The sequence below is a fragment of the Saccostrea echinata genome, unplaced genomic scaffold (assembly GCF_033153115.1).
Source record: "Saccostrea echinata isolate AGI-Se365-2 ecotype Australia unplaced genomic scaffold, CSIRO_AGI_Sech_v1 ptg000028l, whole genome shotgun sequence".
Lineage (NCBI taxonomy): Eukaryota > Metazoa > Mollusca > Bivalvia > Ostreida > Ostreidae > Saccostrea > Saccostrea echinata.
This window is the reverse complement of record NW_026889777.1, coordinates 16667003-16684933: the sequence shown is the minus strand read 5'-3', so window position 1 is coordinate 16684933 and position 17931 is coordinate 16667003. Positions and strand designations below refer to the sequence as shown.

Genomic DNA, 17931 nt, shown 5'->3' with positions numbered 1-17931 from the left:
CGGTTTATAGGTCTCATCCGAAGGACCGGTCTCCACGTCCCACAGTGGGATTCGAACCCGCGACGTAAGGATCAACTCCTTACTCCGCGACTCTAGAGCAGACGCTCTAACCACTGCGCCACGCGGGCGACAATAGGTAAAATGAAATATGGAGAAAACGAATAATAATCAAACTCAAAAGTCCATTGAAACAATACATATGAGGATGAGTCTTGGATACATTTCTTTTCGAAAGAATTATGAGCGACCCTCTCACAATTTTCAAAATTGAAATTTAGAGGAAAACATTTTGTACAAAACAATGAAAAAAATATTTCACTTCTCTAAAGTACATGTATAACAATATTATACTGTATATTATTGTTTTGGATTATACTGCAACAAACATTGAATACAGTTGTACGGTACTAATCTATAAACACATGTCTGTGTACACGAATGAAATAACAAGGACTTTTGATAAGAGACAAAAATTGTTCTGAAACAAAGGAGAATCTAAATGCATGGCGACCTTCAGTTCAGTAGTTATTTTCCATTCCGTATTATATAGTGTTATACATGTACATGGCAGGGACATGGAGAAGCGGTTTCTTATCAACAATGGGAGTCCCGAACATTCTCAATTTCAAGATTTACAAAGTAAACTGTTGGACTCACACACAAGTTCATGGCACAGGAATCCATCATTAACGAGCTGAAGTCAGAAGCTCTTATAGCAAAAAAAAAAAAAAAACGGTAACCAATCCAGAGCCATACATGACCTTGAGGCCAAAGTAAGAGCACAGGAGACCTTCATTCAGGACCTTACAATAAAATCTCGGACCCAGTCATCGACTTTAGCAGATCTCACTTTAAAATTACTCAGAGAAAGTAACAAAAACGACGACAATGCTTTGTTAATTCAATCCCTGTCTTCTAAATATCAATCAATGGCGACGACGAAATCAGGTTACCCTTTTTTTTTCTTTATCATTATGACTTTCTATTTCTATAACTACAACCTGGCGTTCCAGTTTACCAGTTTATCAACTAAAAACTTTTTTAAAATATCGAATCATAGTCATTTCTTCTTGTTTTCAGGTGGTGCACTGTTTATCCGATGGGGTAGAAAGACGTGTCCTGACAACACGACGGATCTTGTATACTCAGGTAAAAGGACAAGGTTTGGTGACATCTGAATTTGGCCCCTTATTGGATGTAAAAATCAAACCTACCTACCTACCTACTTAGTCAATGTTGCACCCGGAGGCACATAGGGCAAGGACTAGGGACTTCCATTCTTCTCTGTTCTTGGCTATCTTCTCCACCTCTCCCCAGGTTAGGTTCTTGTCCTTCAGTTCTTTTTTTTCCACTGTTCGCCTCCATGTTGTTTTTGGTCGGCCTTTCCTCCTTTTCCCTTCTGGGGTCCATCTTATTGCCACTCTGGTGATATAATTTGTTGGCTTTCTCAAGACATGGCCTATCCATCTCCACCTGTATTTTCTTAGTAAAGTTTTCATATCCGCTGTTTTCGTTGTTTCATATTAATTTTTGTTGGTAATTTTTGCTGGCCAAAATATCCTCAAGATTTCTCTGAGGCACCCATTATGGAAACTTGATAGTTTGTTTATGTCACTTTCTGTCATCCTCCATGCAGCATTCAGCACCATACATTAAGACAGATAGTATACACAGCTATTATACAGCTTGATCTTAGTGTGTCTGCTGATGCTGTTTGACTTCCATGTATCTTAAGCTTGACAAAGGATCCTCTGGCTTTGCCTAATCTTGCTATTATGTCCTTGTCAGCACCGCCATCTGATGTCACTACACTTCCCAGGTATGTAAAATATGATGTGTTTTTAATATCTCTTCCATTCAGTTGTATTTTGGGTGGGCTTTTTGTATTTAGGGACATTACTTCCGTTTTCTTTACGTTGATGTTTAAACCAATTTTGCTGGCATTTATTTGTAAATAAGATGTTTTTCTTTGCATTTGTGTTTCAAGATGAGATAGTAAAGCCAGGTAATCTGCATAATCTAAGTCATCTAGCTTGCTAAAAAGAGTCCACCTGATGCCCGTGTTGTCGTCACTGAGGGTTGATCTCATTACCCAGTCTACTGCTATGATGAATAATAGGGCTGAAATCACACATCCTTGTCTTACTCCTGATTTCACAAGAAAGCTTGTGTTTGAAGCGCTACCAATAGAGCATTTAAATTCTGTATAGAATGCCTTTATCAAATGCCTTATCAAAACACAGTTAAAATTGTGATAGTTTGTAGTTAAGAACTTTAAATGCTGCTTGTTTGAAAACCAGCAATAAATTTGATTCAAAGAGTACTGGGAGGCCACAAGAGGGTGCCGAAGTTGGACATTTTTCCAGAACTTCATCAATTCTGATGGAATTTTATCAAATTTGAGATACTTTTCACTTTGGGGAATAAAGAGCACAAGCTTGCTTTTCTGAGATTTCTAAACAAAAGAAGCATCTGTTACCTATGGTGTCCGGATAGGGCCATTTGCAAAAGTTCAACAGCGCGTTCAGAAAAACACGCCGTCGCGCTAACACACAACACGCCATCACGCTAACACAATTATACAAAACACGTCATCGCGCTTATACACAACACGCCGTCGCGCTAACGCGCTTACAAACAACACGCTATTGCGCTAACACAACTTTACACAACACACTGTCGCGTTGTCACACAGCTCGCTAACACAACTTTGTGATAGCGCTACGGCGAGTTGTGTGTTAGCGCGACGGCTTGTTGTGTGTTAGCGCGACGGTGTGTTGTGCGAACTTGTGTTATCGTGACGGCGTGTTGTTCGATGATGTGTTAGCGTGACGGCGTGTTGTGTGTTAGCGCGACGGCGTGTTTTTCTGAACGCGCTGCTGAGCTTTTGCAAATGGCCCTATCCGGACACCATAGTTACCAGTGCTTGAAATATATAAATTTGGCAGATAGGCAAGCTTGTGCTCTGAGAATTCTGAAACAAAATGTGCTATAAAATTGATGTAAATTTGTATAAAAATGAGAAAATTCAGAAATTGACCTTCGTATGACCTTTGTGTACCCCATAACTTAGAATCAATACTCATGCATTTTGTAAGTGGGATGACAACAGGTTTGTAATGATAGATATTGCATCGCTCCTGGAGAGACCACAAATCAGGGGCCAAAAATTTACCTCAAAATTAATGAAAGTAATCGAATATTTATAAATTCTAAAATGGCGTAAACATCAGTGTAGCCATGTATTTTTTATGATGTTTAATGCAAAAATCATTGAGAACAATTTTAAGAATATCGTATGGTAAAAAAGGACTCATTTAAATTTTTTTTCGAAAATCATGATAATATTCTTATACTTATGTGTAGAATAAGAATGTTGGTAAATTAATTTTGCGGACGACAATGAAATATGAAAATAACGAACAATGATCAAAATCAAAAGTCCATTTTGGTGCAGAGCAAACACGAAACAGGTGGGATTAGGTGCCATAAAGGAGTAAGCACCCCCTGTCGACCGGTCACAAGATCGGATAAACGGAAAAATCATAAACAATTCAGTGTGAAAATAATGACCTAACAATTTGTATAATTTGTATGAAAACGTCAGTCAACATTCAACTTATTGATAGATTGTATAAATTGCTGACAAGGTCATTGCATTCACCATAGAATTTGCGAAATGTTAACAAGGTATGAAAACTTTCGATTTTCATCTTTTAAAGAAATCGTCGGCTCAATATCATAGGGAGTGTTTCTTAAACATCAAACTTAGTACACTGGAACCCAAAAATAAAATCTCATAATCCCTGTGGATCTTGAGGTCTCAAGGTCAAAGGTCAAAATACTCTTGGAGTAGAAGGTTGTCCGTTCAATATATTGAAAACCCTTTGCTTGACAGACATCAGACTTTGTTCACTGGTATATTCATGTGCCTTCAAAGAAGTAGATGACTGCTATTGATATAAGGTCTAAAAGAGAAAGAACTTAGTGTTTCAGTTGTCCCTGGCTAGAAGATAAAAACGAGAATATCAGCAGTCTCGTTTAAAGTCATCATTTCGTAAGTTCTATGGTCGGTACAATGACCTTGTCAGCAAAAACAATTTATCATTGAGTCAAATTCTGACTGACGTTTTTCATACTAATTGTTAGGCCTTATTTACGCACTGAATTGTCGACGGATTATTCCGTTATTTCCCGATCATGACAAGGAGCACACGGCGGGTGTGACCGGTCGGCAGGGGATGCTCACTCCTCTATGGCACTTGATCCCACCTCTGATGTTTTGGAGGTCCGTGTTTGCTCTGCTCCTATTTTGTATTGTTTAATGGACTTTTGAGCTTGAAGACTGTTCGTTATCTCCATATATTTCACCATATTTTTCATTATCATTACAAAATTTATATAAACATTATAGTTGATCATTTCAATATTGCGGCAAGGGGGCATGTATGTTTTAAAAACTTTCTCTTGTTTAAATTTAAAGTTTCCCAACTATATACGTGCATTTTGTAAAATTTGAGCCCCGTTTTTAGTCCCACCCAAGACCCTTTCTAGCCAAAGTGGCTATGAATTGAAAAGATATGAATCTACACTAACCATTTTTTAGCTCACCTGAGCCAAAGGCTCAAGTGAGCTTTTCTGATCAAAATTTGTCCGTTGTCTGTCGTCGTCGTCGTCGTTGTTGGCGTCGTCGTAAACTTTTCACATTTTCATCTTCTTCTCAAGAACCACTGGGCCAAATTCAACCAAACTTGCCACAAAGCATCCTTGGGTAAAGGGGATTCAAGTTTGTTCAAATGAAGGGCCAAGCCCTCTTTCAAGGGGAGATAATTAGGAATTCGTGAAAAAATAATGGCATCATTTAAAAATCTTCTTCTCAAGAACCACTGGGCCAGGAAAGATGAAACTTATGTGGAAGCATCCTCAGGTAGTGTAGATTCAAGTTTGTTCAAATCATGACCCCCGGGGGTAGGGTGGGGCCACAATGAGGGATCCAAGTTTTACATAGAAATATATAGGAAAATATCTTTAAAAATCTTCTTCTTAAGAACAGTAAAGCCAAGATTGGTCATATTTATGTGGAAGCATCCTCAGGTAGTGTAGATTCAAGTTTGTTCAAATCATGACCCCCGGGGGTAGGGTGGGGCCACAATGAGGGATCCAAGTTTTACATAGAAATATATAGGAAAATATCTTTAAAAATCTTCTTCTTAAGAACAGTAAAGCCAAGATTGGTCATATTTATGTGGAAGCATCCTCAGGTAGTGTAGATTCAAGTTTGTTCAAATCATGACCCCCAGGGGTAGGGTGGGGCCACAAAGGGCGATCAAAGTTTTACATAGATATATATAGGAAAATATCTTTAAAAATCTTCTTCTTAAAAACAGTAAAGCCATGATTGGTCATATTTATATGGAAGCATCCTCAGGTAGTGAAGATTCAAATTTGTTCAAATCATAACCCCCAGGGGTAGGGTGGGGCCACAATGAGGGATCCAAGTTTTACATAGAAATATATAGGAAAATATCTCTAAAATCTTCTTCTTAAAAACAGTTAAGCCATGATTGGTCATATTTATATGGAAGCATCCTCAGGTAGTGAAGATTCAAATTTGTTCAAATCATAACCCTTAGGGGTAGGGTGGGGCCACAATGAGGGATCCAAGTTTTACATAGAAATATATAGGAAAATATCTCTAAAATCTTCTTCTTAAAAACAGTAAAGCCATGATTGGTCATATTTATATGGAAGCATCCTCAGGTAGTGAAGATTCAAATTTGTTCAAATAATAACCCCCGGGGGTAGGATGGGGCCACAATGAGGGATCCAAGTTTTACATAGAAATATATAGGAAAATATCGTTAAAAATCTTCTTCTTAAGAACAGTAAAGCCATGATTGGTCATATTTATATGGAAGCATCCTCAGATAGTGAAGATTCAAGTTTGTTCAAATCATGACCCCCGGGGGTAGGTTGGGGCCACAATGGGGGATCAAAGTTTACAGAGGAATATATAGGAAAAAGTCTTTTTCATAAGAACAGAAAATCCATGATTAGTCAAATTGATATGGAGGCATTTTTGGGTAGTGTAGAATGAAATTTGTTCAAATGAGGGCCCCCGGGGGTAGGGTGGGGCCACAATGGGGGATCAAATTTTTACAAATGAATATATGGGAAAAAAATCTGCTGCTCAAGAACAACAAAGCCATATGTTATATTGATATGAAAGCATCATCAGGTAGTTTAAAATTCAACACCCCCCCTCCCTGTAAACTTTTCAATACTGTACTGATTTTTGCTTTTTTCCCTAGCCAATGTGCTCAGGTGAGCGATGTGGCCCATGGGCCTCTTGTTTGAAGTAAATATCTGATCCCTTATTGTGTCCCAGTATAAATTCCAGGGCCATGTTTTAAATAATTTGAATCATCATCTGGGGATGCCTACCTAATGATATCTATATTGTAGCTGTGTTTGTAAAAAACGATTTTCAGAGATTTTCGAATCCCCTATATATTCAAATTTAAAATTCTAACCCAACCCTTCCTAGGGGTCAGGATTTGAAGAACTTAAATATGCACTATCTGTTCTTGAGGAAAAAAACTGTAAAAAGATTCATTACCTTTTCAAGCTTTAATTCCTTATTATAACCCTACTATATCCCATAATAGGAGCAAATTTGAACCTACAAATTTTCAGGAACCTTTTATATAAGTGATCCTTTATATATGTGTCAGTAATTGCATTACGTAATTTGTAAATTGCTTTATAGTGTAAATTAAATGTTGCAATATCACTGTGATTTTTCAATTCAGGATATGCTGGTTCGTCTGATTGCACCAAAACAGGTGGACCTGCTGATTTTCTTTGCTTGGTGCCAGATCCAGACATGGTCCCAGATGTCGGAAGTGGTCAGTATATCAAGGGCGTGGAATATGACCACGGAATTGCCGGATCGAAGGTTGGACAGGACGTTCCTTGTGCAGTGTGCAGAAGCAGGTCAGAGGAAACCTCCTTAATGCTTCCAGGGAAATCATCCTGCTACCCTGGATGGAAAATTCAATACAGAGGCTACTTAGCCTCTGGGAATGAAGCATTTAAGTCTTCCGCAAATTACATCTGCTTGGATGAACATTCAGAACAATCACGAGTTGGAGATAGCTTGATGGGAGACGGGAAGCTCCTTTATACTGTAAGAATTGCCTGAGGTTCTCTGCCATGTCCGCCATATCATAACGATAGGGATGCAACCTGTGTTGTTTGTACCAAATAGCCATTCAATAATTGAATAAACATAATACAGAACTGTAGAGTGTTTGATGGTATAGATCCTTAATTTCTACATCAGTTGGTCAATAACATATATCCACTTCACAACACTGCGTATTATTTATTAATCAAGAAAAAAAATCTAGTCGATGAAATGCGCATGCGGGACCGAACGTAAATGCGTATATAAACTACAAGTGAAAATATAAGAGGAAATGATTAATCTAATGAACCATAGCGTGGTATCATAAACCAATATATTAGGTAATAGAAACGGGCTAAAAGAGAAAAGGAGACGATTGAGGGATATAAATGCAAATACAATAATTATTGCTTGAAGATGTCTACGTTCTCTCCTCGGGTTACGATATTTGGGCTACTAGATTTCTTACTATCTTGCTTAGCTCTGACTTTCTCTCGATCTCAATAAATACCAATGGCAAAGCACAAGTGGGTCAAGAACAATGGGCGAGGCTTAAGATCCCATTTGTCATACTTACCTTGCCATTGGTCATTTGCAAAATTATTTTGTTAAAAAACATTCTGATTGTACATATAAGTACTCTGAAGTAGATATTAAAAAGATGCTTGAGTTTCTGATTGACAATATCTATGAAGTTTTTGGAGACCAGGTCTTCCAACAATCTGTTGAAATTCAGCAGAACTATTTTTTTTTTATTCTTATGAAGCAGAATTTATTCAAAATCTTACACATGAGAAAAAGAAATCTCTTGCTGTGGCCTTCAACTCGACATTAAGATATATCGACGACGAATTATCAATTAACAATAGTTATTTCCATTCATATGTCGACTCGATATATCCCAGTGAACTTGAAATAAAAGATCCACAGACACATCTGACACATCTCTTTCATATTTGGATGTTTTACTAGAAAAAGACGTTATTGGTAATCTAACAACAAAGCTTTATGATAAACGTGATGACTTCAATTTTTCAATCGTCATTTTCCCTTACTTATGCAGCAATATACCCTTCTCACCTGCATATGGGGTTTATATCTCTCAGTTGACTCGATACGCAAGAACATGCTCTACGTATGAACAATTTCTAAAACGAGGTAAGTTATTGACAAGTTGATGAAATAAGAATATCAAAGTCTTATTTAAAGTCATCATTTTGTAAGTTCTATGTCGATACAATAACTTTGTCAGCAAATACAATCTATCATTAAGTCATATGCTGATTGATGTTTTTCATACTAATTGTTAAGCCATTATTTACACACTGAATCGTCAACGGATTTTTTCTTTTTTCCCCGATCATAACAAGGAGGACACGGTGGGTGTGACCGGTCGGCAGGGGATGATATCTCCTCCATGGCACCTGATCCCACCTCTGATGTTTGTGGAGGTCCGTGTTTGCTCTGCTCCCGATTTGTATTGTTTTAATGAACTTTGAGCCTGAATACTGTTCGTTATTTCCATATTTCATTCAATATCTTGTCCTTGATTAATAATTTCGATTAATGTGACTCGATTAATAATAGGCTTTATTGTTACAAATAGTACGAGGTACACGTGTATCTGTTCATTAAACACCTTTCTGCATCCTTCGCTGTCAAGCATTTTCCAGGGTAAAGTGGTAATTTAGAAAATGACCACTTCTTCATTAAACTCTTGTAACATTCATTAAATTGATTAAGAGCAATTAGTACAACTAGATACATTTTTGTTTTCTTTGATCATCAGTCGTTTCCTTCCATGTTCTTGCAATCTGAAGGAAACATTAAACAGAGTTACTTTTCTTAACATAGTAAAACTTTTTTTTCTGCCAAAATCATTTTAGATTACCACTCATAAAGCATGACTCGAAATCTCAAAGAAAACTGGGGGTCAGTGTGCATCTTACTGAGCAACGGTACAATTTACTTGACTTTTTGCACTTAAATGCAGAGAATATTGCTTGGTACAAAAAGAAGTAAGAGTCGGTATAGTCCTCTAACCTATAAACATCATGGAGGTATAGGCATGCATGTAAATTTCACGACAGTATTCCAAACAGAACTCTATATAAAGTCTACATGTGAAATCAAACACTTGACTTATTTGACTTGACTTAAGCCATGAATAGGTCCGCTCTACTTCGGTCTGTCTTTGCATGGTTTTTACAGCAACTTCACTCCACAATCTGAATCCTAGTTTTTTTTCATTCCTTTTCTACAAGTTCTTCTTCATGTTTCCTTCTGTCTTCCATGTTTCCTTCTATTTTTCATGTTTCCTTCTGTTTCCATGTTTCATTCTTACTATACCGGTTTCCGCGCTAAGGTTGTCCCGACATGGTTATCTGCTCTCGTTCTTAGCACATCCATACCTATCCATTCCTGGTTCTTTTGATGTTACTTATGTTCTTTATGTTTGATAAGTCGGTAAGTCTCTAATTCTTTCATTTTGGATCTATACTGGCCAAATATTTTCAAATCTTTCTCAATCATTTTTAGAGGAGGGTGTTGAGTTTCCAGGTTTCTGCGCCGCATAACAAAAGGTTTGATTTAAAGATCCTCAAGTTTGCCCTTTTTGAAAGTTGCTTGCTTGACTATATCTTGAAAAACCTGTTGAATATGCTAGTATAGCATGACCCACTACGTAGAATAAGCTTTCTCCTCTTAACAATAACGGGCTCTAGTTTAGGATTTCACCCCGGAAAACCGGCTCTAGTTTTTTTGGTGACATGCTACAGACTTCATTTTGACAGATTTTGATGCTTTCTCTGCCTCCCCTGTTAGCTCATTTATCCATGCTCGCTTGTCCTTTATCATACTCCTTTTCACATCTTTGTCTTTCTTATCGTACTCCATCTTTACTCTTTCCTTACTCTTTTCGATCTTACAGAGTTAAGTTTCACCCTTCTATCTTTCCCCGGCTCTCACTTCTTATCCATTTCTAAATAAATGTTCTTTCTGATCTGGTCCTAGGACAGTCATAGCACTTTCATTACGGGCAGTTTTAAAAGTTTCCAACTGACTTTCTATACCGCTGTTTGTTGTTCTGTTCCTCAAGGATGCTAAAAATATTTCTGAACTCTAACCCGAGTTTGTCTTGATTTCAAATTACTTTCCATGCTTTGGATCTAGTGCAGTTTATGATTTAAGTTTGGCCTTGACGACTACCAAAATATACTCACTTCCGTTTAAGAATAAATAACTCAAACTTGTTTTTTTTTTTTTAAATTGTTTCAAAAATCAGCAATATTTTAATATAAAATAGATTTACATTCAAAAAGGTAACCTGAATATTGTTTGGCAGGTGAAGTGGGAGAATTTGGTAAGATTTTGTCACAATGTTAAAAATGTGTGCAAAATTTTGTTAAGAATTACATAGAAAACGACACAAAGTCGCATATTTGAGCACCAAAGAAAACTTGCGGTTTATTTTTGTTTTAGGGATTTATTATTTATATCATTTCCATTCGAAATAAGTCAAAAATATATATCAATCCGTGCATCAATTTTTTTGTTTCTGTTATGTATCCCTAGGATCTTTATGTTTGAAGTAGTAGTCACTGTCAAGTAATAGTAGCAAAAAGAGAGGAGAATCGTTTCTTTTACATTCAATCCCGTGTAATCAATCTAAATAAAGTAACCTGATAAAAATAAAAAATAGTTACATGTTGCAAACGAAACACTCTTCAGTTCGATAGAGTATTAAAATATCTTGAATATATATATATTAGTTTTAGAGCTTTGTAATTAACAAAATGTGGATTTAGAAACATTATGATCTATTGGTTATGTAGTACTAAGTGAAATTTTATGTTTATTACACTTGTAAAGTTGCTGAAATTAATGGTGATCACCACATAAATCAAGCATAAATTGAAGTTGTCATTGTAGATTTCATTGATTCACTTATAGTAAGCTTAGATATTAGTCAGTGTACGTTAATGTTACCTGTAGGAATACTGATGCATTACGATGTCACTGGAATGTATACAATGTTCATCTTTATAAAGAAGTAGTTACTATTATGGCTTTATTATACCCTAAAAATTTGGGTTTTTTTTAAATAAAAGCTTTTAAAGTTGCTTAAATGTGATTGAAAATATGAAATTAAGTGATCAGCAAAGATTATTGAATAAAGGAAATATGATATCATTTATTATATTAAATTTCTATGTTAAAAGAAAAAAAGCCTCAAAATGACTTGTTTAAGGGGTTATTTTCCTTAGCAAAATAGTGTCCACGGCCGTCACTAACTTCAAGTTTTAAATATGTTGTGTAAAAAAAAAAAATTGACAAATCACATATCTTCAAGTTATATCTTTGTGGGCGACGAATGTGTCTATATTGTCTGAACGAAAATTCCATTGAAAATTGGAGTCATGTGCAAATTTTTAAGAAAATTCGAGAAAATGCATGGCGTCAAAATTGACATTTTGGAGGTCATTTCAGAAAAGACAATTTGTATGACCTGACTGCATGGAATTTGAACAATTCAGATAGCATGAGTTTTAACTTCTCACAACAATTGCATATCTTATTTTTAAAAAAAAAATTGAGACATGGCCAGATTTGTATTGAAACCATATCTTCTTTTACGTTCTTAAAGAAAAATTTGGAAAATTTGTTCTGATTTTATATGCAATCTATGTATTAGAACAGGATGGGTCGAACTAGTGGTGAAACAACGCGGATGTGGATAATTAGGTTCTCGGCTTTTTACATTCAACTTGGCTGGACGATCTACGTAAGGTGTTCCTTGAAGAAATTTGCAACTGAAAATAAATTGAGACACCTTCCCTGTGGAAATTTTCTGCACATTGACAATCGAAACAGAAATAATGCAAATCTATCGTCCCTTTTTAAAGCGGAGGTGGTATTCTAATGAACACAATGAAAAGCTCCCTGTGGGTAAGATCATAATTTGTATAACCTTAATATTCTGTCGAAATCATTCATATAACTGTTGGTTCCATTACTTTTAAATATTTTTAATGTTTTCGAATCTTGTTCAAAATAATGCATTTAAGAACAGCGACACATATGGAATGATAACACTTTAAAATGTTTTGTTTGCTCTGTAATTTTTTTTATTATACAAATTTGGATACGTTTATATTATTCTCCTAAAGTGACCGTTTTGCACACAAATTAAACAACAGATATTATCGATTTCTACACAATCCATTTAGACACCTTTCGCTCAATTTCTTCTCAATTAGAATTATTGATAGTGCATTTGTATTCTCTTCGGTGTTAGTAACATCTAGTGTCCCAATAGGTCAATGTTTACAGATTTGTGAAAATAAAGTAATTGATAAAAGGGACAGAAATTGTGAAATCAGATGCATTAGATTCTCTCACTTAACGTCTGCATATAGGAGAGATATAAAGCCACTTGTCTGCCTCCAACCTTTTTTGGTTTTGGGGTTTGGACGGAAAATTGTTAGTTATAACCCAAAAATGAAAAAGTTGATTGGAATATTTCCACATTTTCTTTCCATGTTAATGATACATGGTTTTTCGGAATACATGGTAGCCGATGTAAAGCTGGACAACTTCCGGTTTGACGTTGAACTTATTCAGACATTTGTCCAGAACGATATTGTTGACTGTTCCCTCCAATGTCTAGATATGAACGATTGTCTGTCTGTACAGTATCGAAAAACTACAGGAGGTTGTCGTCTTTATAAAACAGTGTTTTTGTCTATAGATGGAGCGTCTTCTGAGGACAATTGGAGATATTATCAGAAAACTGGGGGTAAGTGTCAAAACTATCATGTTTGAATTTAAAAATCATATGTTTGATGATTTGGTTTATGTTAATATTAAATCATGGAATGAACAAATAAAAATTAATTGTGAGTAAACAAGAGAGATTTATTGTGGGAAAAATTTCAAATATTATCCCTGTTTTTGGAGAGTCGAATGGTATTTAAGAAGTGATTACAAAAATTTAGTGAAACAATTAAATTGATATCTTCTACGAAAAAGTCATAGCTTTTCATCTTTGAAGACAACAGTTTTACATTTCATGTCATTGACTTGGCATACAAAATCTGTAGTATATATAAAATCATAACTAAGTTAAAAAAAATAAATTGAACATGTGTTTTGCAACAACTAAGATTATATATCACGGCCATGGCAGGTTTTTAAGCATTTAAAAGTAATTATAATACAAAATGTCAACTATTTTATCATTCTTCTATCTTTTAAACACTAAATCATATACAGCTCAAACAACTTTTAACCCAAAATCCTTTTTTTGAATATTTAAATGTATGTACTATTAAACAGAAACAAAAGATATTATGAATATTGCATTTTATGATATTTTTATATTTGGAATTGATACCTTACTCATTTGAAGCTACCCTTTTTGCAAGAATAACAGATTTTAATTAAGGTGAAACCATACTCGTTTGTCTTTTTATTGTAAACCCGAATTGCTACTATTTTGCGCAGTTTACTTTACCCCAAATGTTACTATATTTTCTAACATGGTACATGTGTATTGCTTTTAAGATTTCAATGTAAAATTGAAAAAAAAATTCCCCCAAATTGATTGAAAAAGACTACTTTTTAAATATGATGATAAAACTGGCTATTTGTTTAGAATTGGGCAGATTTTTACATATCTTGAATAGTTTATTAATAAATTTCGATCTGAGTAAAATGCTTTATTGTCTTCTTAGCCAAACGTCTTTGGAAATCTTGATGTTTGTAAAACAAGAGACCCACGGGCCTTACTGGTCACCTGAGTATAATACAACATTGTGAAGGATCCACTGAAGTATGAAATAAAACAAAATAATCTGAGAGATGAAGATATGTTGCCCCAAAGCAAGAGAAATGGGATAATCAGGGATCAATAAAATAGTTACAATGTAGTTTAGTTCTCAGTAATAAAACATAGAGATATTTACTTAATGCCAGTACTTATATACTACATGGCCATTAAAATCTATGTTAGTACTTTTACGTATTATACATTAAAGATTCTTTCTTAATTTTGTATCAAATTTGACCTATCAATTACGTAATTTATTTACAGTAATTAATTATCATAAGTAAATAACACAGGGGAATCCTTCTCTCAGTAGAGTACAAATTTCCCCACGATACACTGTATCAATAGAGCCCTGCCCAGCACTAGAACACTTGTGATCTAGTGGTAAAAAAAATCACAAATCTTGTAAAAACTCTCTTCTTCATTACAACTAAGATTTTCAAAGAATTTATGCATCTACACTAAATAAACAATAGAGCCCTGCCCTAACATCAGGCATCCTTGCATAACATGACCATGCTTTTAGTTTATCTGCTATATACCCATGCAGGAGAAGAGAAGAATTTTTTCAAAGAAATAATGCATTTTCACTATAGTATCAACACGGTCCCCCCTCCCAAGACCCCGAGGACATGAGTTTCACAATTTAAGAAGAAGCATCCTTGGTCAACATAACCATGCATTTATTTGGTTTGCGAAATACCAAGGGACAGAGAAAATAAGATTTTTAAGGAATATATGCATTTTTACTATACAATCAATAGAGCTCAGCACTAACACCAGAACCCCTGACCCAGGGGCCATGAGTTTCACAATTTTGCCAGAGATATCCTTGCTTATCATAATTATGCACTTACTTTGATAACTTAATACCAAGGGGCATAGAAAAAGTTTTTTTAAAGAATTTATACTTTTTTAATATATATAATCAATACAACCTCGCCCTACATGTAACACCAGAACCCCTGACCCAGGGGCCATGAATTTTGGAAGAAACATCCTTGCTTATCATAATCATGCACTTAGTTTGTGCTTAATACCCAGAGCAGAGAAGAAGATTTTCAAAGAAATAATGCATCTTCACTTTATTATCAATCCCCCCCCCCCCCCAACAGAGACCAGAACCCCTGACCCTGGGGCAATGAGTTTCACAATTTTGGAAGAGGCATCCTTACTCAATATAACCATGTTCCTGAGTGACTCAGTTGACCTAAAGATAGACATATGCATTGAAAATTGATTTTTTTCCCTTCAATTTTTGTTCTTGTAAATACCATTCTTTCAAAATATGAGTCTTGGTGCAAAAAAAAGTCAAATTTCTATAAAGTCTCATAAATTTTCAAACAAACAGCGATTACATTTAATTTTTTTCTTAATGACAATGAGGATATTTGTATATTCAATAACACATTCTTTCCCATTTTGGATTTTTTTCTCAGACATTTGTCCAAATATTTCAAGTTAAACATTTATATGTATGAAAGTTGCTATACAGGAATCTACAACTAGGATATATTACATCATTAGTGCAGTGAATAAACTTTAAAAGAAATCGACCCCCCCCCCCAAAAAAAAATTAATTTAAATTAATGTAATTAATATTTAAGTCAAATTATTTATATGCCCTATGTATTGATCAAGTAGACGGAACATTCCATAGTCAATTTTAGTATAAAAACAAAGGTCTAACAATTGGTAGGAAACAAGTCAACGAAAATACGATTATTTTTGCTAAGAAGGTCATTATAACGACCATAGAATTTACGGAATGCAGACTTTAAACGAGGTTGTTGAAATCCCTGTAACATCAACTTATGTATGAGTAGCCTTCCTCGATGCTAAATAATTAATAGAAATCGTTTGAAATACTAAACAAGTATACCTGGAACTAACAGCTTTCAGTAATTCCTTCTCAACAAGAGATGCTTTTTCAAACTCGATCCAGTTTATACATTTCTGTGATTTAACAATATAACTACCCCCGATTTTAACTCAATGAACACATCTATTTGGGATCAAAAACACGCCAACAGCTAAAAAAGAAGCCAATGACAAATCGCGTTTGAAGCTTAATTCATAGCATACCTTGTCACACTAAGGATTAAAAAAAAACTACCAAAAAATTGCGAAATTCATCAAATCTTTTGTTTTTGTCTTTTTTAAATAAACATAAATTTCTTTCCAAGATGTGTATTTAATTTGCTCAAAAAAGCTAGTAAGGTTAATCGTTTTTGAGCTGTATATTGCCTACGTTATCTATTTTAAAGTGAAAACAATCAGCAACCGCTGACGGAAATTAATCCCCTAAAAGTTCTTGAATATAAAAAGGAATTTAGAAAAAAAAAACAAATTGTAGGATCTTGTCCTCCATACTTTACCCGCTACGGAAGAAATGGACTTTGTTTTCACTATGCTGGGGAATTGCCAAGGGGAGCAGGGATAGCATACTGTTCAAAAATGGAATCAGGTCTTATTCTTGTTACATCGGCGAGGGTTGAGGATTTCATCGAATCACTACTAGGTAGGTCGCTGATTTCAAACATATTCTAATAGATCCTCATCATAAATTGTACAATTCAGCTTATATTGAGTGTAAAATAGGTGTCTATGAACTTAAATTTTACAAACGTATTATACAATTATAAAAAAAACCCTCTTATTTTAAACAAAATAATTTTTAGATTATATAATTTATAGATTGTATACTTTGTAGATTAGAAAACTTAAAACTTGATTAATTTTTAGATTAGGTTAATTTTAGATAAGATTATTTTCAGATTAGAATTATTTTAAATTAGATATTTTTATTAGAATATTTTTATTTTAACTTATTGATTAGATAATTTGTAGATTAGATAGAGAGCTACAGCTGCACATCTTTATTATATGACATGTTCTGATTTAAGCATTTCATAATTAAGTGCACTTGTATTTTATTTTGTTTGCTTGCTTTACATCTCCTCAACCCCCCCCCCCCCCTCCATTTTTGGTTGCCACCACCTGCTAGTAGAAGGCTGCAAATTAATATTTTTATTCGGCACTAACTATATCTTTTTGTGCCAGTATCTACTGCGACATGATAACTATTCAAACAAGTAAATATATATATGAATTTCTTTTAAATAAACTACCCATACAGTATTATTACACGCTTTACAGAGAGGAAAACCCCTAGCTATGGGGCTGAAAAGTCTGCATACATCCAAGGGAGATGGAATACTACGCATTGGATTGATAATCAAGGGGGAGAACTGCAGTATACGAAATGGAAAGCTGGCCTTATTGTACCCACTGCAAATAAAAAGAACATTAAAATTGTACGAACGAATGGTGGATATTTCTGGTCACATGCTGCAAGTGGGAGAAATGCCAGAAGCATTTTTTGTGGAATGATAATTAAGTAGAACATGAAATAAATTCATTGTACGGAATACAATTTTCAAATAAGATTTATTTTGATTGAAAAGGTAACACAAATATATATTATTTTTAAGCGTAGCCTTTAAGAACTGTTTATTTTTACAATTAAGTGTATTTTAAAAAGTTTTATATCAATGGTAAATTTGTCTATAATACTGTCAACCATTAATAACAATAATATATACATGCATTGTATATTCTGATAGTCGAGACCCAATTTGCATTTGAAACTCTTACGATATCTTTTGTCTAAATGCCGTACTTAAGATTCTATTTTTAAGTTTTCATTTATTAATATTAACTATACATGTGCACTTTTCAAGAATGGAACGTAAAATATTAAAAATAGTGTGTAGATTACGATAATTTGTAGGTTTGGTTATTTGTCGATTAGATACTTTTCTAGATTAGATAATTTGTAGATTAGATACTTTTCTAGATTAGAAAATTTGTAGAGTAGATAATTTGTATTTATTAGATAATGAAACTATTA

At 34.5% G+C, this 17931-nt stretch overlaps 1 protein-coding gene across 1 annotated transcript; it reads left to right on the top strand.

The window, feature by feature from the left end:
- The first annotated feature begins 575 nt into the window (after positions 1–575).
- On the top strand, positions 576–7204 carry LOC133193578 (short-chain collagen C4-like). The gene is made up of 3 exons (XM_061329538.1): positions 576–639; positions 1081–1149; positions 6813–7204. Exons 1-3 carry the CDS (start codon positions 576–578, stop codon positions 7202–7204), a joined length of 525 nt encoding a protein of 174 aa, XP_061185522.1.
- Positions 7205–17931: the final 10727 nt, after the last annotated feature.

Excerpts from the sequence above, each read along its gene's own strand:
- LOC133193578 (XM_061329538.1), top strand. The coding sequence starts at position 576 with ATGGAGAAGCGGTTTCTTATCAACAATGGGAGTCCCGAACATTCTCAA. Across the intron at positions 640-1,080 it reads TCAATTTCAAGATTTACAAA|GTGGTGCACTGTTTATCCGA; the intron begins GTAAACTGTTGG and ends TCTTGTTTTCAG. Across the intron at positions 1,150-6,812 it reads GACGGATCTTGTATACTCAG|GATATGCTGGTTCGTCTGAT; the intron begins GTAAAAGGACAA and ends TTTTCAATTCAG.